At 32.5% G+C, this 22734-nt stretch overlaps 1 protein-coding gene across 1 annotated transcript in view; it reads left to right on the top strand.

Annotated features, from left to right (window-relative positions):
- Positions 1-22734, top strand: part of Bruce (BIR repeat containing ubiquitin-conjugating enzyme) — a 361218-nt gene that overhangs the window by 321690 nt on the left and 16794 nt on the right. The window contains 2 exon segments of the mRNA XM_067128151.1: positions 2171-2300; positions 14498-14715. Coding sequence (XP_066984252.1) covers positions 2171-2300; positions 14498-14715 — 348 coding nt within the window.

Genomic DNA, 22734 nt, shown 5'->3' on the forward strand with positions numbered 1-22734 from the left:
ACTGCTAGCTGCCAGTTATTTATAGCACTGACATCTTGTTTATGGAAGATAATGAAGATAGTCAGTGCAAGGTCTATATAGTTCTTAGAGAAGACATGCTTCTTGTCATCTATGCAATGTGGTTTTCACTTAGTTCATTCAGCTACTGATGTTTTTATTCATCTTGAATCTTCCATCTGCAAAGCACTTGCATCCAAGCAGCAGCATGTGACTATCATGTTACCATGAAAATGCATATGAAAGTGCTTAGAGGCTTGGGAATCTGAAGAAAATACAAAAGTCAGGTTTAAGGGAAGTGCTGCAATTATCCATCCAGCTATTTTTAGTATCATTTGTTTCAGGTCAAAGCAGTCAATACTTTTCAGATAAATGCCAAGAGGAAGGTGTTCCCCAAGGTAGTGTGTACATTGTGACCCTATTGGCTCTGTTAATAAGAGGTTTATCATCAGTAATTTCCCTTTATAACTTCCACACTTTTTTTGTAGATGGTCTTTCATTGTCATCAACTAAGGCCAAAATGACTCTGTTGAAAAGAAAGCTTCAGCTCACAATTGACAAATCACTAGATAAGCTGACATGAATGGATTTAAGCTCCTTACAGATAGGGAACTTATTGTACATTTATCCCATATTCAAGAAGTACATCTGGCCCCTGACACATTTATCAAGGGTCAAAAGATTCATTGTGCATATGAAGCATGCTATTTTAGGTTTAATATTTTACTGTTGGCTTACATGGGCTGCTCACCTTAAATGTCCTATAAGCAGATGTTTAAATGCAGTAAATATTTTTCAAGTATATACTGGTACATACATCTCTGGCATGCAGATTGCCACTTTTTTTAAGACTTTATGAGGCACTAATTTTATCTGAATATTCTTATGGATGCAAAGTATATTTATTTGGGATGAATCTTACCCACTGTTAAAGGCAGCTTATATCTCCATGCTGATAGGCGAGTCAGCATTCAAACAGAGAAGATCGAGTGGCTAACTTTCATGATTGTCTGGTATACTTGGTCTCCTCCAGGTGTTTTGAATGTTTTAGCTCTCGTCAGAATTCCCATTTCTGCCATTGAGTATAGGTTCTCGTTGGTTTTTCATGGTTTTGGCTGTTTGCTGCTGTCATATTGCTGTACATTTATTTTTCTTAATATGCCTTCCATTAAAATAAATGCTATGAATATCAGGTTCTGTAGGAATGATTACTGTGTTAGCAGGATGTTGAATTTTAAAGTAGATAGACACTTGTGCCAGCTGCAGGGGTATAAAATGTGAATTTGAGAATAGATGTGAGGAATGTAGGGATTTTTGAAGTACTACATGCTTGGTATAAAGGGTGGTCTTGAGAATACATATGAGGAGTGTAGGGGTTTTCAGACTGTATGCTTAAGTTGTTTGAATAGGAAGAGATGGGAAGCAGATAGAATGCAAAAGCAAAAAGTTAGGTCAGTTCATAAACTTGTCATTTTTCCACTTCTCCAGGCTCTTTCTAGTTTTCCTTACTCGGTCTATTGCTTTAGCCTCTGCTAATGCTTTAGCTAGTACTAAAACTAACACTTTAGCTCTGCGTTCCACTCCCCTTTTAGTTCAGGAAAAGTGTATTGAGCGGTTAGAACAGGACATAAACGTTATTTTAGTAAGAAAAAGGTTTGTCTGAATTTATGTTAGGGAACCGTTCTGGGTCCCCCATAGTGTGATAATTGTCATGTTCCCTTGAAAATGGTAAGGTGTCGGTGCCCTTGCCCATTTGTAGCCTGAGCCTAGGATTGTCCTGCGACAGTTGGAAGAGTCCGCTGCCTCTCATTTTTCATGCTCTGAGTCTCTTTTAATGCTTTACCCAAAAGATAGTTTTGGTAAACGTAAATTTTTGCACCGTTAGATCCATTCTAAGAAAATACATTCAAGACAAACTGGATTAAGTTATGCATGTTGTTTTAGCATTGCCACATTTATGCAAAGCTGAGCCATTTTTAAATTGACTCTCTTGGTTGAATATGTCATCAAACTAATTGTCTGATTCAAGAACCAAAGTTGATATTTCAGAGTTTTTTGGAGGTCATCGTGTATGATATTATTTTGATGTTTATCTTTTTGGTATTGCATTTCCTTTTGTACTGAATTATTTCAGTGCAGAGTTAGAACTTGATGACATTGATATGTATTTCAGATATGTACAGAGAGACTTCAGCAGGAAATGGATAAAGAGGACCAGGCTGATGGTGGAGGTATTTCTCAACCCATTTCCTCCCAGTCACTGATGGAGGTGTACCTTATTAATCTTAAGCCATTACAATTTGGTAAGTAGTTTTTGCAGGAAATTTAGTTGCTTGAAGTGTTTGATATATATTTAGACATTTAACATACACTCCTACATACAGTGGCACCTTAACCTAATGTACAGTCAAGTTCTACCTTTCCAGTGAGTAACAAAGTCTGTTTAGTAACAAAGATTTACTTAAAGCCTATACAATATCCTGTAGTCAACGTGCGAAGCTAATGGTGTTTGTACAGCAATTCCATATAAAGTAATTGATAGCCTGTCCTGACTGATGTTATGTAATAATTCAGTTTAATAAAATATTATTTAATCAGTGAATATACATCGAAAAGTATGTACAGTACAGTAGAGTATAGCATAAAAAATGTAGCTGATTTCTATAGTTATACCTACTTATGCTTACAATTATGTAAAATACAGTGATCTCATACAGTAGTATAAAAAAATACAATGAACTTTTTTGTGATTTTTAACGTAAGTTACAAAACACTTTGCATTTACTGTGCCACACCACTGTGTCTCTGGGTTATTGTTTATATTAATCACATTCTTTAAAAGGGATATTAAATTTCAAAACTTGGAGTAAACTAAAGATGCACAGCACAAAAGAGAGATGGAGAGAGAGCAGTGTAATAAAATAATGAACTGAGAATGTTCATATTCAGATTTGATGATTTTTGCTGTACTGCTAATGACGACCTATGTACAGTATACTGATTTAATGTTGTAGTGCAAATCATTAAACATAAACATGAGAATGGCACTTAACCCTTAAACGCCGACCGGACGTATCGTACGTCGACTAAAATTGTCTGTTGGGTGCCGAGTGGACGTACCGTACGTCGACTACAAAAAATTTCAACCTTCGGTCAAATTTGACTCGACCGAAATGGTTGAAAAACGCAATTGTAAGCTAAAACTCTTACATTTTAGTAATATTCAATCATTTACCTTCATTTTGCAACAGATTGGAAGTCTCTAGCACAATATTTTGATTTATGGTGAATTTTTGAAATAAACTTTTTCCTTACGTCCGTGAGGTAACTCGGCCGAAAATTTCAGAAATTCTTTCGTCATTTTGTCGTAATGTTTGCACCAGTTTATATTAGTCGTTACATAAAGTTTTATATATGGAAATGTGTGCAATTTCATTTAGAATACAACAGAAAATAACTCATGGTTGTAGCTTTTATCAGTTTGGAAATATTTCCATATAAATCACGATAAGTGCCAAAATTTCAACCTTCAGTCAACTTTAACTCGACCGAAATGGTCGAAAAACGCAATTGTAAGCTAAAACTCTTACATTCTAGTAATATTCAGTCATGTACCTTCATTTTGCAACTAATTGGAAGTCTCTAGCACAATATTTCGATTTATGGTGAATTTTTGAAAAAACTTTTCCCTTACGTCCGCACGCGGTAACTCTGCCGAACATCTCAGAAATTCTTTCGTCACTTTGTCGTAATGTTTGCACCGGTTTATATTAGTCGTTACATAAAGTTTTATATATGGAAATGTGCGCAATTTCATGTAGAATACAACAGAAAATAATTCATGGTTGTAGCTTTTATCAGTTTTGAAATATTTCCATATAAATCACGATAAGTGCCAAAATTTCAACCTTCGGTCAACTTTAACTCGACCGAAATGGTAGAAAAACGCAATTGTAAGCTAAAACTCTTACAATCTAGTAATATTCAATCATGTACCTTCATTTTGCAACAAACTTGAAGTCTCTAGCACAATATTTCGATTTATGGTGAATTTTTGAAAAAACTTTTTCTTACGTCTGCGCCGTAACTCTGCCGAACATCTCAGAAATTCTTTCGTCACTTTGTCGTAATGTTTGCACCGTTTTATTTTAGTCATTACATAAAGTTTTATATATGGAAATGTGTGCAATTTCATGTAGAATACAACAAAAAATAACTCATGGTTGTAGCTTTTATCAGTTTTGAAATATTTTCATATAAATCACAATAAATAGAAAAAATTCTACCTTCGGTCAACTTTAACTCGACCGAAATGGTCGAAAACTGCAATTGTAAGCTAAAACACTTACAGTCTAGTAATATTAAATTTATGGTGAATTTTTGAAAAAAACTTTTTTTTACGTCCGCGCATTACGAATTCATGCATCATTTTGTGATAATACTTTCTCTGTGTTGCTTTGATCGTTTTATAATTTGTTATATACCCAAATCATTGCAATTTAGTATACAATACAAAGAAAAAAAAAAAACTCGTTAGCTTTAACCGTTTTGCTCACAGCGCGATTTGTTTACAATTATATATGAAATTTTTTTTCGCGCTGTCATGTATTTCAATATTTATATATGATAATGATATTTTTTTTCATTTCTGATGGTTGCATACTAAACCTCAGGCAATGACAAAAAAAAAGGGAGCCAAAAATGAACTCTTTAATCTTGAAAACTAAGTTTGCTGTGATTTTTTGAAAAAAAAATTTTTTCCGCTTCGGTGCTAACTCCTGAACGCCGCCGGCATACGACAGACACTTTTGTAAATAGAGGCTCAGCGTTAGAGGGTTAAGTGAAGTTGTATGAATCCATCTCTTTCTCCTGATGTATCATTATTTTACTTTGTTTTAATAAAGTTAATATCCTTTATTATAAGTGTGTATATCAGTAAATTGAGTGCTTAGTATGTGTACACATCAGTAAATTTAGTGGAATTTAGTGCATTGGCTGAATGAGTGCAGTCATATTAAGAGGCAGAAGCATGATCCTAATACAGCTTCATCACCAACCAACTGGGTTGTGGTAGTATGTGCAGGTGCATTGTGCAAGAGAAGCAAAGCCTTTACCCAGTGTCTAGCAAATCCATGGTCCTGTGTCTTATGGAATCAATCAGAGATTATCTTGGAGGTGAACCAAGACTTCACTGAATGATACGAAATCAATGGGAGATTATCCATCAACTCACTCAGGGCAACTGGTTGCTTTGCATGTCCAACTATACTAATTTGCAGTGGTGGCTGCCAGAAGCATTTGCACATAACAAAGGAGACACATGTTGCTTGGAAGGCTTTCAACTGGGTAAATTCTTTTCCTTCTCATCAGCCAAGGTGATAGTGGGTAAGGAGTGATACAGTAGACCAGTTTCACTAACGTTGTAGATTTGACCCAAAAGAAGGCCTTCGTTTTTCATCAAGTCTTACAACGTCTGACAAAATTCCTCTATTCCCTCCTTGGAACTATCCAAAGCTTCACCACAAGTCTTCTTGTTAGACAGCCCTTGCCAAATCTTGAATTGAAACAACCAGCCTTCAGATGCCTTAAAGTCCGCAATCCCACAAACTTCATAGCTGCAGCCTTCAACGCAGCACTGTGCATGTACATCAGTCACCCTTTGCTGATGAAACCAGATTGAAGTCTGTTCAAGTTTTGCCATCACCTTGCAGGCCTGGCTTCTTGATGTCTTCTTCCCAAAGTCTGTGGCACATGTTTTCAGGTTGTCCTTGGCATTCGTGATGTCCTGCAAGGTTAACCAGGCAGTACCATACTCTTGCATTATATATCCCTTAAACTACCCTGTTTTGACTCTCCTCACAGTTTCAATTTTTCTGAAGGGTCAACATCTTCCTCGCCCTGTTAGGATGAAGTGCGGCCATACAGAGAATACACAGCACCACACACACAGTTAACAGTACCTGCAGTGCTGTAGGCACTGCAACCAAAACAACTGAATGAGGGGGAATGCATCATGACATAATCACAGTACTGCCAGAAAGCACAAGTACTGAGAACTGATGCGGAACTGGACAAAGAAGCCCTTTTTGGTACCAATTGCTGTGATACTTTTTGAATGTAGACGATTAGAGAAGGAAATATTTGTTATCATAATGCAATTCATTCAGCCATTCAAAAGCAAACATGTTGTGTAAGTGTAATGACTTATCTGTTTCTGCCAATACCAGGAAAACTTACAAAAAAACATGAGTGCTTGCCCACCCATGCACCTTCTACCATATGGTATTGAGCTGATGGCATATCTGTATCAGCCAAGTAAAAGTGATAAGCAAAATGATGTATGATGACATTTTAGTGATATCACGCATGTTAACCAATAACAATTGAGAAAGCTCTCAGGAAGTCAATCATCCTCCTTGCCCTACCTGGCCATTCTGTATGCTCTCTCAATTACACTGAAGCCATATGCTCCAATAAACAGCAAACCAAAAAAAAGCCAAATATCTTGACCCAACCTTGACTCACTTCGACTCCCTCTTTGGATTTGGAAGTTGGTCACGATTCCTGACCTTAGAAACAGAGAAGAAAATATCGGCATTGAAATTAGAAAACTTCCTGTTGAATCGACATTCAACTAAAATGTCATTCAGACAAATAAAAGATCAGATGTGGTTGATAGAAACCACAACAAAAAACCAGTCAGAAAACTACTTGACTTTAACAAATATTGACAATATAAAGGTACATGTAAAAAAAACATGACAATATGAACAGTGCACAGGGTACCATAGTGCTCTCTGATAATGATGAAGAACCAATAGGAAAAATATATTGCTGCATTCCCTTAAAAAAAGGTACAACAGTGTACAAGATTGTGAAATATACAACATAGCTAGTAGACGGAGTAATGGAAAAACACTGCTAATAGTAGCAAAGATAAAATTCGAAGGCCATGAATTACCCTTGAAAATTAAAACATTGGGCCAGAGCAGAGAACTGAGACCATATGTTCCAAAACCACTACAATGCCAAAACTGTAGTATGCATGGACATACAAAGAAAGATTGACATAATAAATCTATATGTGCTTATTGTGGATCAAACATACCACACAGTGGAGGTGTGGTGAACTGAAATGTGTTAACTGTGGGCAAGATCTAAGGAGTGTATGTATTATATATACAATACAGAATTAAAATTACTTCAGAAAAGGACAGGAATGCCTATAAAATAGGCCAAATTAGAATTAAAAGTTAGAGGAATGCATGATCCCGCTAGGAAACGAATGTTTTCAGCTGTAACTAGATCAAAAGTTAAGTATATCTTAGTTTAACCAGACCACTGAGCTGATTAACAGCTCTCCTAGGGCTGCCCCGAAGGATTAGATTTATTTTTACGTGGCTAAGAACCAATTGGTTATCTAACAACGGGACCTACAGCTTATTGTGGAATCCGAACCACATTATAGCGAGAAATGAATTTCTATCACCAGAAACAAATTCCTCTTGTTCTTCACTGGCCGGTCGGAGATTCGAACTCGCGACCAACAGAGTGGCAGCTGAGAACGGAACCCGCTCACCCAGCGAGGAACTAATAAATAATTTAACTTGATATTTCAAGTAAGGACAATATCTCTCTCTCTCTCTCTCTCTCTCTCCCCCGTAATAATTCATAAATAATATAACTTGATATTTCAAGTAAGGACAATATCTCTCTCTCTCTCTCTCTAGTGTGTTATTCTCTCAGTCTCCGTAATAATTGATAAATAATTTCACTCTCTTAAGTAAGGACAACCCTTTCTCTCTCTCTCTCTCTCTCTCTCTCTCTCTCACATAGTTAGCACTCACACATTTTACAACTTATTAATTCTCTGTACGTCTTTACTTGTACAGTAGACAGTTTAAATTGATCTAATTTGACCTGTATCATCTACGAAGTGTAAATGCGCTAGTGTTGCAAATACATTCTAAAACATAGAGACATAATAACTACTAGTTGTATTAGTGAAAATGTAAAACACTGTTTCATGAAAAAGTATTTCAGAACAAAGAGAAAGAGACGCAGAATAAAGTTGTTAAAAAGAGGTTGAGACAATTCTAAAAATAGATCGGTTGGGAAGAGAGAGAGAGAGAGAGAGAGAGAGAGAGAGAGAGAGAGAGAGAGAGAGAGAGAGAGAGAGAGAGAGAGATTCTCTTCCAAATCTCAGTTTTTATGTCAACCATTTATTTCTCTTTTTTAAGGGAAATGTATTAAGCTAACTTTTAAATGAAATTACAGTAACTTTAATTTCATATAAAAGTTAACATAATAATTTGGGAGCATGATTAGGGTCATATTTAGTGTTTAAACTTTAGAAATAAGCATTTATTAGCATTTTTAGAGACCATGCCAAACTTACGCGAAAATTCACCCTGCACGAGGGGTTCTGGAACCTAACCTCGCGTAAGTTCGGAGTATGACTGTATTATTAGAGATACATCCATCAGAATAAAGGCAGGAGACCCGAAGAAAGAATGTAAACCAAAAAATGATAAGATATACCTTTGTCTCCTAAAGTAATAATAAAACCACCAATGGAAACAGATACCCAGAATATCAAAGAAATAGTAGAGGAACAAACCACTGACAAGAATGATTATGTGATGGGAGAAGAGATTACTCCATCACCAATAATAGGTGCAGCAAGAGTAAACAAAGAAACAACACATGAAAACACATGTGGATGTAATGAATGTTTCATTGAACTGTGCAACAAAAACAAAAGTATAAAGCATAACAAAGGACAGTTTATCAAACACTATACAAAATTTTATAAGATACAGAAATAAAGAAACTATTAGTTTAGACACAAAAAAGGGCTGTATGTGCATTGGGCACATAATGTCTTATAAAGAAAAACAAATAAATATTGTAAATAGGATTTTAGAAAAAATGCAAATTGATGATCCACAAAAAAAAAAAAAAACACTTGAACACACTAGCGTTATACTTTCAATAATTATACGATGGAACGTAAGTGGTCTACAGATCGGATTACATTTGGGAGAAATGCAGCGTTTACTAAGGGAATATGAACCAACGATAGTATGTTTACAACAAGTCAACAAAATAATATCAACAATAGGTAAATATAACTTAGCATCCTCATGTAGAGAGGAAGAAAATTTAGGTACTGCTATATATATACATAAAGTGTGTTATGACAAAGTACCTGTAAACTTTACTGATCTGCAAATATCGAGTATTAGAATACGAATAAAAAACGATAATTATGTAATTTATAATTTATACAACCAACCCAATAAAAATTATGACTTTGACAAACTTAAAGAATTACTTAATAATGCCAAGAAACCTACATTATTAGTAGGTGATTTTAATGCCTACAACCCGATGTGGGACTGTAATTATACAGACTCAAATAGAGCAGGAAGTAAAATAGAAGAATTCATAGATTCATATGACATGTGCTGTATAAATGATAATGAAATCAGTGCATATTTTTCTAAAACACACGGAACATTTTCCTCAATCGACTTAACTCTATGTACAACAAAAATAGTTGACGGATTGGATTGGAATACAGTTGACGACTTGCATACAAGTGATCATTTCCCAATATTAATTTTATTATTACAAAATAATCCCACCAAGCATGTCCCTCAATATAACATTTATATAAAGCAGATTGGGAGCAATATGAATGTCACACTAGGAATATCCCACCATTTGAATATTCAAAAGACCATAATGAAACTAATAAATTTCTTGTTGATTAAATTACAAATGCAGCTGATAAAGCAATACCAAAATCCAAATCTCATCCAACAAAACACAAAGTCCCATTACCGATGTTAGAAGGAACCTTACGAAAGCTGACTATATTATTATTAGAAATAAATACATTAAAACCTCTATATAACAAAATATCTGCAACATTTAAAAGAGAAGTAATACAGTAGATGTGTACGTATACTAATGTTACCCCTAATTCATGGGATGCCATTTTCTTTTTCACTTAGAGTAAGAGCTGTTTTCTTTGCGTCACTTGGTAAAATTCATGTGTCACAGTCATAACAAAGGTACAATTCAAATAACGAAATAACGAAAACGTGTAAATAATGTTCGTAGAAGGTAGTACATTACAGGTAAAATTCAATAAATTTAAAATTATATACTGTACAGGTAATGATGCACAGAGAAATAATAAGTTGTAAAAATATGTTTGAGCACTAACTACGAATGAGAGAGAGATACAACTACAGTAACTGTACTGCTTTTGTATCGTATTTATGCGCAAATATATAAATACAAATTTTACATTCTGATTTTACACCTAAAAACACGAAAACTTTTAAAATAGTACTTAAAAATTAAACACACTTTCTGCAGGGGTATCATCTTTGAAAAGTGCAGTAACTAAGGGTATCACATCTTGTAAAAATACACCAATTGAACGTGCTGTAATTACATGCATATACAGATTGCACCAGCACTTTTCTACAAGGTTAACAGAGTAATTTTCAAAGAATGACACTTATACAACTCTTAGTTACATCTCTGATATTACATTAACGAATTCATTTTATCAAATGAGCGCGACTGAACAGCCTCATCTCAAGGTCATGTAAAGTCCCTGTGACAAAGACTTTGTGAATGGACATAATACTTGTATGATATTTATGTACAAAAATATAAATATAAATTTTCCATATCGATTTTACAGTTAAAAGCATGAAAACTTATAAATGTACTTCAAACATTAAACAAGCATTTTCTGCAGGGGTATCATCTTTGAAAAGTGCAAATGGGTATCACATCTTGTAAAAGTACATTAACTGAATGTGCTGAAATTACCTTTGCATCATATTTATGTATGTACAAAAATAAAAATAATACATTTTTCATACAGATTTTACACATGAAAGTGTGAAATGCATTTTTCATAGAGATTTTACACACAAAAGCCTGAAATGCATTTTTCATACAGATTTTACACATAAAAGCATGAAATGCATTTTTCATACAGATTTTACACATAAAAGCATGAAATGCATTTTTCATACAAATTTTACACAATAGCATGAAATGCATTTTTCATACAGATTTTACACATAGAAGCATGAAAACTTGTAAATTACTTCAAAAATTAAACATAACCACTTCTGCAGGGTTTCTTGAGAATTTCATGTGTCTGTGAAAAAATTGCGTATGCCCATTAGTTAGGTTCCAGTGAAAAGTTTGTGTGTGTTTGAATTCGCGCAACTCGAATCGTGTAAGATCGAAGTATTACTGTATACAGGCAGTCCCTGGTTTACGACGGGGGTTCCGTTTTTACGCCGCGTCGTAAACCGAAAATCATCGTAAACTGAAAAATCGTTGAAAATCGTCAAAAATCATAAGAAAACCTTACTTTTAATGCTTTGGGTGCATTGAAAACGATGTAAACTGCATTTTTATTGAGTTTTTCATAAAAAAAAAAACTCCAAATTAAGATTATTCTGCTGTTTTGGAGCCATATTTCTTCCGTCGGATCGGAACATGCGTTGTAAACTGGGAAATAATTTCTGATGAATATATTTGAAAAGCGTCGTAACCTTGGAATGTCGAATGTCGGACCTGTAAAACGGGACCGCCTATATATATATATATATATATATATATATATATATTATATATATATATATATATACTGCCTATATATATATATTATATATATATATATATATATATATATATATATATATATATATATATATATATATATATATATATATATATATATATATATATATATATATATATATATATATATATATATATATATATATATATATATATATATATATATATATATATATATATATATATATATATATATATATATTATATATATATATATATATATATATATATATATATATTATATATATATATATATATATATATATATATATATATATATATATATATATATATATATATATATATATATATATATATATATATATATATATATATATATATATATATATATATATATATATATATATATATATATATATATATATATATATATATATATATATATATATATATTATATATATATATATATTATATATATATATATTATATATATATATATATATATATATATATATTATATATATATATATATATATATATATATATATATATATATATATATATATATATATATATATATATATATTATATATATATATATATATATATATATATATATATATATATATATATATATATATATATATATATATATATATATATATATATATATATATATATATATATATATATATATATATATATATATATATATATATATATATATATATATATATATATATATATATATATATATATATATATATGTATTTATCAGTGCAAAGTTTTTCAAAACAAAAATTCACTAATATGCTATCAATATAATGTTTTCTCCATAACCTATAAAAAATAGTAGGCTATATGCTATCAGTGTGAAATTTTTTCATAAATTGTAAAAATAAATGCTCTTATGAGTTTAGGCCAGGACATGGTAATCTAGGAAAGGTTTGTTCCCTTCATTTTACCCTCGCCATAAAGGTTTTTTCATAACCTATAAAAATCAATATAAATTTTCTTCATAACTTATACAGTATACGTTATCACTGTACATGTTTTCCGTTCAGATATTGGAGAGGCAAATAAACAAACTGCAAGGATAAAGTAAACAAACGCTGAACAACCAAGGCTACACAAGTCACGAGTCAGACGACAACTCTCTGCGGTAAAATCAAGCTTTATGGTCTTATATAATTATTATAAAATTATGAAAAATAGTAATCACTAATTATAATATCACTAATCACTAATTTGAATATCACTAATATAGAAAACAAATCCTTTACCTAGATATGGGCATTCTGGCTCATGCCATCCAAGCGAGACAATTCCCGTTTGCTTCCGTCCCTCTCTTGTAACAGACGTACGAGACACAATTTCTCAAATTTCTCCCTCATAAGGGTGGTACTTCTCATGCTTATGGCAATGGAATTGCGTGAATGCACTACACGGTAAGAAAATCTGAAAAGCAAATGCGTCACAAAGCACTAGAATATCACTTGAACCAGAACCACAGACAAATAGAAATGGTTTATTGGTAAAACCTGATGCTCTGTTTGGAACAGTTATGTACTTACATAATTTCATATTTCCGAAAATACACGGCAAAAATATATCAAGAAATATGAAAAATTTTATGTATACCGGTTGGTTTACAAATATGATAATCCTTTTGTCATACATCTCTACTGCCTTTCTTAAAATTTCAACCTTTTTCAAATTTCTTTTGAAATTATAGGATCAAGTTTGTACATGCCTTGACTGATATTCATATAATGGCCATAACTTTCTTTTATAAAGCTAGATTCCAGTGTGTTATTAGAATACACCTTCTTTTTTGCCTCGTCCCAGTTGATAGCATGATTGCTCTCGCTAACATGTATAAAAATTCCACTGTTACCTGTTTGTATCTCAAATTTTTAATGCTGTTCTATTCCTCTTTTCCAGTGCTTTACCCGTTTGACCAATATAAAATTTGTCACAAGACTTACATGGAATTCTGTATACTGTACACATCCTTTATTACTGTTGAGAGCTCTTCATAAGTACATTTCATTGTTTTATTGTTCTTTAATGCAACATTAACACAAAAATTCTTAAGAAGATGAGGGATATCTTTCGTATTGTTACAAGGTAATATAAGGTTTTTATGTATGTGCAGTTGTGTGTATGTTTTGACACCACCGTTAGCTACAGCATCTACAGGATCACCAAAGCAAAAAGACATATTAGAAAACACGAGAGAGAGAGAGAGAGAGAGGTAAAATGTAAGTTCCCCATAAGAAAACGAGAGAGAGAGAGAGAATGGTCTCAAGACTTAACCCAAAAGTTAAATTTATTCTTATGACCAAATGTATTCTTATGACCAAATGATTGAGGTGATTGAGTTAAGCTTTAGTTATTTATTACCAAGATGAGTATTTCAGTACGTATAGGCCAATGTGTTGTCTCTTCTCATTAGCATTACTGATCAAAAACCACCATCCTTTATGGTGTTTAATAATGAAGATTTTGGAGGGGCTGTCGTATGGAATTTTCAAATACCTCTTGATAAAACTGTTTGACTACATAGTATTGTGGTCGTCACCACCTTGATACAGTATCAGTTTAGTAAAGTAACCATTCAACAAAAAATCATGCAAATATAGTTTAGTAAGAGTATTTATGCAGGCTAAAACTTGATATGTTTAAATGTATAGGACAGAATGTTACTGATGTGGTCTGGCACGTGGATAACTAAAAAGAAAAATACTTTGTAGAAAAAATGTCTGGGTTCATAATTTTTGGAAAATTATTGACCTTAGTTTTGTACTGTATATGTGGATAATTTATGATTTTTTTTATCTTCTCTTTCAGATACTTTTGAAATGGTTGTTGAAGATCCTGAAAGAGGTATAAAGTTTGTCGTGTCACATCATTATGAAGGGTTAGTAAGAGGCGCTGGAGATCTTTGCATACCGAGAAGGATGAAGCGACTGGCGCAGGAAGCTGTCACTCTCTCCTCCTCACTTCCGCTATCTTACTCATCATCAGTTTTTGTCCGTACTGATCTTGATAGGTTAGATATTATGAAGGTGAGTGGCTTTGGATTTACTGAGTAAATTGCTTTCTAGTTTTGAATGGCAATAGTTTCATTATTTTTTTTAAAGCATATTGTTCTGATGAATTTTGGCATGGCCACTGAAGTTAATGCCTGAAATGGGTTTCTTATACAGTATTACATACTGATCTTTTTCATGTAATTTCCATATATTTTATTGCAAATCACACCAAATATTAGAAGAAAGATGTGATTATCAATATTTTCCAAAGACTGTATTCTATTTGAAATATGGAACTAATAAAAAATGACTGTAAACACTATGGAAAGTTAAAATGAACAGCCACCAATATCTTATAGTGGGAGCACACTATTTTTCTAGATTTAGGACCGTTCAAAACACAGTTAGCATTTGATGGCAGTGTTACTACATTGGTTGGCCTTTTGGGATTATATACTGCAAGTCATTAGTTCTGTGGGTTTTTTTGTAGGTGCACAAACTAAAAGAATAAGGTTCACAGACAATAACACCCAAGGCTTTCATGATAATCACAATACTTAATTGTGAGCCAGGAATCAAAAAGGCTATAAAATATTTTTCACAGTTCATCTTGATAGTTGGTAGAATGGAATAAGTAGGAATAGGACAAGTCTAAATTATAGGCCTGTACTTTACTGGCCTTTTGTAGAAATAAAAGTTAGATTTAGAAGTAGGCTCAGGAATACAGTACATGAAATTTTTGTAAATAATTTGTAGGGAACAAAACAGTGTTCATATTGGGAAATATGCTAGGCTTGGGTTGCAATGCTCTTGCCACATCCATGGAAAACATATGTGCACACACATTCACACATCTGTCTCTTTGTGCTGTTGGACAGGTAGAACTGTTCTGTCACTGAACAGGGTCCTGCTTCTTTCCAACTGCAGGATTCATATGTATTTTGCAGGTGTGTTTATATATATACACATATACATACAGTAGAACCCCGGACCTCGACATTAATCCATTCCAGAAGCGACAAGATGCAATTCACTGGAGATCAGAATCAATTTTTTCCACGAAATAACTGAAAACAGATTAATCCATTTTCTACCACCAGTTACTACCCTAACCTTGCCTTTTTATACAAAAGACTACACATAAATTAAAATTAAACAAGTTCACAGTTAAATAACATACCGTATTAGATGTACTTTTTTTTTTTTTGAATGAATACTGTATAAAAAAACTGCCCTACATCCAATGCAGCCGTATTGCCGATGGGAGCCCAAGCACCATAGGCTAGGCTAGGTACTGTACTGTACTATACTGGGTAGGCACAAAAATTGTTCCTAATAATAAAACATTGAAAAACAAGCCAAATTTTTAAAGTAAATTAGAAAACAAGCCAAATTATGTCTGTTATCACAAACTTACAAAAAATTGTTTACGGTACATCGGCAGTTTGCCTTTCAGCCATTTGCTATGAGTGGATGTAGACAAACCATAGTGCCCCCCTGGTGGCTTGTAGTGGTAACACATAAATGTTTATGTACAGTAGTATTTATGGTAAATTTCATAGCATCTACTCGAATACTGTACATATATTACTCTCACAATAAGGTACACAATTCTGTGTCTGAAATCCTCGGGATCAGATGTGTTTTGGTTTTTGAAATTTTTGGATTTCGGAACTGTGGGGTCAGGAGCATAATCAGACATCACGACTGCAGTGAAAACTTATTATTTTTTTCCTTTTTTCCTGTTTTTTCATTATAGTTATTTATTCATAATAGTTTATTATTATTTATGTTAATATACTGTTAAATGAATGTGAGATATTTAAGATCATCAATAATAAAATAGTGGGACAATTAAGACCAGATGTTCACTAACACATTTTTTCAACAAAAACATTCCGTAAAACACAAAAATAGATTTCACCATATCGATCATGGAGAGGGTTGGTCTTTATTGTTACTAATGTTGTCATCAGTTTGCAGTCGTACATTTGAGGGCGGTCCGGGAACAGGGGATTTTTCATACCACTATATTAAAGTAAAAATTGTTGTTAAATTCTTGTTTTCATGAAGAAATAATTTTATAAAGCCAATTATTGAGTAATTTTTGCAAGCAGCAGTCAAGTAATCACAACCATGGCAACGTTCAAACTTAGTGCCATACACACAATTTGTGATCGAAATGTCTATAAACAGAACAGAAGTAGAGGGCTGTCATTGGCTAACAGTTCTCCATGCACACAATTTGTGATCGAAATGTTTATAAACAGAACAGAAGTAGAGGGCTGTCATTGGCTAACTGCTCTCCATGGCAACCAGCCAACCAATCAGGTCTTAGCTGTATTCTGTCTGAGAAAGAATGTTTTGCTCACGTGAAGCTGGCAATGACATAAGTGTTTGTATTTTAAATACAGTACATAGTTTTTAATAGTGTATGTATTTTACTGATTACATGAAGAATAGAATGAATTCCTTCTCATGACTTGAGTGCAAAATTGTTGGTTCAGAGATTCTCCAGCAACAAATTTTTTCTTTATTTTTTTTTTTGCTTCAGAAGATATTTACTAATGCTGCGTTGACATATCTTCAAAACAAAATCCATCTGTTTAATATCTCAAATGTTAATCCATTTCTGTTTATCTGCTGGTCACACCCTATATAGTCTACGTGTTTGACAACAAAATTTTGTTTGTTTTTTTTATCTTCAAAAGATGTAGTACCTGTATTACACATTTTAAAATATTATGAATACACACACACACACACAGTGTGTGCACATGTGCTAATACCTATTGGTTACAGAGACTCAAATTAATAGTATCTTTCTGTTTCCTGTTTCCACATGACTTACAACAACAAAATTTGTATGTTTTTTGTCTTCCAAAAATGTATTACCTGTACTGTGCATTTTTAAAGCATTATGAACATACACAGTGTGTGCATATATGCTGATACCCATTGATATTGATTAAAGAGACTCAAATTAGCATATCTATCTTTTCGAAATGAGAGAGAGAGAGAGAGAGAGAGAGAGAGAGAGAGAGAGAGAGAGAGAGAGAGAGAGAGAGAGAGAGAGAGATTATTTAGGACTCGAAGGCTTGGCAAATTTACAAATATTTTGTTATTTTTGGATTTTCTAAGGTCAGTTCTTGGGATTTCATTAGAAAAATAATTTGAGTAGCAGGACACATCCAAATGACTCGGGTCAGCCGTTAGCATGCTAAACCATCAACCTTATGAATTGATGCTCTACTTTCAACAAAATGTTTTTGGTTTTTAGAATTTTGGATAAGGAATTGTATACCTATATTGTATTTCATGCACAGATCCATACATTTTTTCCCTACAAAATTAAAATATCTTTCAATAAATGTTATGATATTGAAATTGTTTTTCCCCACAAGATATCCTTGTAAAATAGGGGTCTGTATGTAAGGGTGTCTTCTATGACAGCAAATATGGTACTGCCTCCAAAACACTATCACCAGCAATCTGTCTTTCATTTATCTTTCATTTACTAACAACAATTTTTATGTTTCATCTATTATGGGAGGCCTCTGTTTTGTCAAACTCGTAACTCCCTTAGCAACCCAGTACTTTTTATTGCCTCTTTGTGCTTTAAAAATGTACTTATGGTGAATCTCGGTAGCTTAAACTGAGATGCTAAATCCTTTTTTTAAGTTCAATTGTGGTTCTTACAGTTTTCCTTTTCTGCTTGAATGCAATGGCTTTCTTGGGACTCATTTTTATATGAGAATACAGTAACAGAACATCACAAAAACTAAGGAAATAGATCAGAACACTCAAACAACACCAACTAGCACTGACTGACTAAAACATGAAACATTTTATTGACAAAAATCTGGAGCTTATTGGGTTGGATTCTGATTTTTTGTTCGAGCTCCAGTGCAAAATTTATTTGAAATTTTGCGTCGAAATCTGATAATGTCAAGTTCTGATACAGTCAAGGACCAGGGTTTTACTGTGTATGTATGTGTGTGTATATATATATATACACACACATATACATATATATACACACACACACACACATATATATATATATGTATATATATATATATATATATATACATACATACATACATACATATATACACACACACACAGGCAGTCCCCAGTGTACGGTGGGGGTTCTGTTCCTACGCCGTGTCGTAAACTGGAAAATCATCGAAAATCCTAAGAAAACCTTACTTTTGATGCTTTGGGTGTATTGTAAACGATGTAAATTGCATTTTTATTGAGTTTTTCATAAAAAAACTCCAAATTTTGATTATTCTACTGCTTGGGAGCCATATTTCTTCTGTCACCCTGGAACATGCATCATAATCCAGGAAATAATTTCTGATTAATATATTTGAAAAGCGTCGTAACCTCAGAACATCATAAGCCAGACCCATCGTAAACCGGGGACTGCCTGTATATATATATATATATATATATATATATATATATATATATATATATATATATATATATATATATATATATATATATATATATATATATATATATAATATATATATATATATGTGTATATATATATATATATATACATATATAATATATAATATATATATATATATATATATATATATATATATATATATATATATATATATATATATATATATATATATATATAATGTATATATATACACACACACACAGTAATAGCCTTGAAGTGAGGTAAGCGCAGATTACTCCATATATATGAAAGTGTAGGTTCGTATATATTGGAATAATAAATATATATAGACTGGGATGAAGGCCTAAACTGGTTTTCTCACCTTATTATAGCTACGCCGCTCAGAAATATGTATTGAAATGATATTAAGGGGAGCACTGATGCCATAAGGTCCCATTATAAAGTAAGTGCTTTTTGTTACCATACGATTTAATGGTGCTTGCTTCAAATTTTTACCACTCATTCTACAACTAATAATGAAAATTCTCTCTTGGGGAAATTTAGAAATTCGACCTCTTACGTTAATTTTTTTTGCAGTTGAAAAAATTGACGTCACTTTTCAAAAATACCATGCATAATAAAAACTTTCACCCAAAAATGAAATTGCCCATGCAAAAATCAAGATATGTATAAGATATATAGTTATAGAGTACTACATTCTTTAAAAGTTTCATTGAATTTGGTTCAGTCTTCTTGAAGAAAAAAGAATTTATTTTTTAAAAAGTAAGTTTTGAGAAAACAGAAAAAGAGAAAAATTATTGCTTATTTTGTAATAACTATGAAACTATGACAGTCCAGGAAGCAGGTTTTTGCACTAAAACTATTTTGTGACAAAGAAATATGCCCTGAAATTTATAATATAATCAAATGAATAGAACTGTGCGCTCTTTTGATTTATGTTACCTAAAATTTGCATTAATGGGGAGTGCCATTATAGAGTAAATTACTTTTTCTACCTTATGGTTGAAGGGATTTGCTTCAAATTTTTACCACTTATTCTACAACTAATACTGAAAACACAAGTCTTGTTTCAGTCTTCTTGGAGATCTAAGCTTTTAGTTTTGAAAAAAAGTAAGTTTTCAGGAAACGGCAAAAGAAAAATATTTTTGTACATTCAAGAAAATTGGAACAATCTGGAAATCTTGATCAAGTTGTCTCTATACTGTATCATTATAACCTCTTTTCTCTATGACGCTACCGCTAGAGAGATGGGATATTATTGGGTGACTGACAATTATTTTTGCATAAATTTTATTAGCCCTTTTACATGCTTTATTTTTTTTACAATCCATAATTGTCCATGAACCAATCTAAAATTTTTTAGCAGTAACACATCAAGATATGTTTATTTACGTGTAAAACAGTCCAGAAAAGTGTATAACTCAAACTTGATCCTATCCAGGAGTATTCATACAGACTTTTACTTTTTTAGTATTTCTTGTTCACAGTGCCATACAAGCGATGAACAAAATTGTCCAGGAACCAATCTAAAAATTTTTTTTAGCAATAATGTTTGAAGATGTTTATTTACACATATAACAGTCCAAAACAGTGTATAACTTACACGATCCTATCCTGAATTATTCATACAGAAATTTTTTACAAGTCTTTTTTACAATTTGTGGTTCACAGTGTCATACAAGCGATGAACAAAGTTGTCAATAAACCAATCTAAAAAAATTTTTTAGCGTTATCACTTCAGGATTTAGACATAAAACAGTTGAAAACTGTTAATAACTAAAATTCGATAATTCCTCAAAATTATTCAGTCGTTGCGCCCCTTCAAGTGATATTGAAATATTAAAATTATATTAAAGTGATATTGAAGTATTAAAATGAGAAATGGATGTATGAATGGAATTATTTTTAATTTTTCTACATAAATGTAAAATAGGGATACAACGGTAAACTAACATACTTTATGTTAAAGTAAAATATCTCAAAATCACAAAACAGCTGTTTCCTGATTTGTTTACCATGTGTAAATACCTCAGTTCTCTCTCTCTGTATTGTACATATTCTTTAATGAAATATGAATTACTATATTATAAACGTAAAAATACGAAACCAAAACTCCAAGAAGTTCACGACGCCATCGAATGAGTGCGTGCATAAATATGTAATTTACAGATATTTTTTGCTTTGCTTGATTTACTGTGCCGTTTTTATTACAAGTTTGATTCTTAGTATGATTAACACACACAACAGTATGTACACAAATCACTGTAAAAATATTTAAAATGCTTATCTCATATGTAGGCAAGGGAAAACCAAATAAGCTGTACCACATTCACCGATGGCACGTAATGGGTGTGCGCATATGTATGTATCCTATGGACTTGATTGCATTTATAATTTGGTTTTTAAAACTAAAAAAAAAAAAAAGAGAGCACTCAGTAAAAATTTAAACGAGAATACTATAGCATAAAATACAGCATAAACAAAATAGTATAAGAGTGCGTGTTGTTGTATTAGGCTTTAATGTAAACATACCTCAGTTCTCTCTCCCTCTCTCTACTGTATATCAGTGCTGTACATATCCATTAATGAAGTATCAATTACTGTACCATAAATATAAAAACACAAAACTAAACAAGCCCAGGAAGTTCACGATGCCATCGAATGAGTGTGTACATATGTAGGTACATGCTGTCACATTTTTTGCTTTGTCTGACTTACTGTACCGTACTTCCTTACAAGTTTAGTTGACTCTATGGTTATCACACATATTATACCAGTACACGAGAATATTTTATCACTCTTGATGTTTCATCTCTAATCACTGTAAAAATATTTAAAAATCCAAATTTCATACATAGGCCAACAAAACCGAACAGACCATAACAAGTTCTCTGACAGCATGGAATGAGTGTGTGAATACATACGTACCTTATGCATTTATCTTTTGGTTTGAATGAATAAAAAATGAGAAAATACAGTAAAAATATAAAAAAATACTGTAGCATAAAATATAGACAAAAGTATACGATGTATGTGTTTCTCTCTCTCTTGTAGTGTAAACACAGGATTGTGTTCATATTTTAGTTTGAAAAAATAAAATAATAAGAAAATGCAACAAAAATATAAGTGAGAATACTGTAGCATAAAATATTAAGAAAAAAGTGAAGCAGTGTGTGTTACTGTACTTTGATGCAATCATACCTTGGTTATTGTTTCTCTCTCTCTCGTAACATACACACAGGATTGCATTCATATTTTGGTGTGAAAAAATAAGTTATGAGAAAATACAGCAAAAATATAAACAAGTATACAGTACTATAAAGCATGAAGGAAAAATTGCAGGAGTGTGAGGGTTATTGTTTCTCTCTCTCTAGTTCTCTCTACCGTATCTCAGTACTGTACGTATCCTTTAATAAAATGTGAATATAGGCATAGAAGCTGCTCCCCAGCTCCACCCACCTTCCAAAACAACCCCCTTCTCTAAGCCTTCCTCTACCCAGCCTTACTGCCCCTCCTCTCCATGGCAGCAAGCCATCCGACCCCCCACTCCACAATGGAAGCTTCTTGAGGCCTCCCCCAACCCCCAAAACCCTTTCCTGGTCGGT

This window comes from Macrobrachium rosenbergii, chromosome 3 (assembly GCF_040412425.1).
Source record: "Macrobrachium rosenbergii isolate ZJJX-2024 chromosome 3, ASM4041242v1, whole genome shotgun sequence".
In the NCBI taxonomy this organism is placed as follows: domain Eukaryota; kingdom Metazoa; phylum Arthropoda; class Malacostraca; order Decapoda; family Palaemonidae; genus Macrobrachium; species Macrobrachium rosenbergii.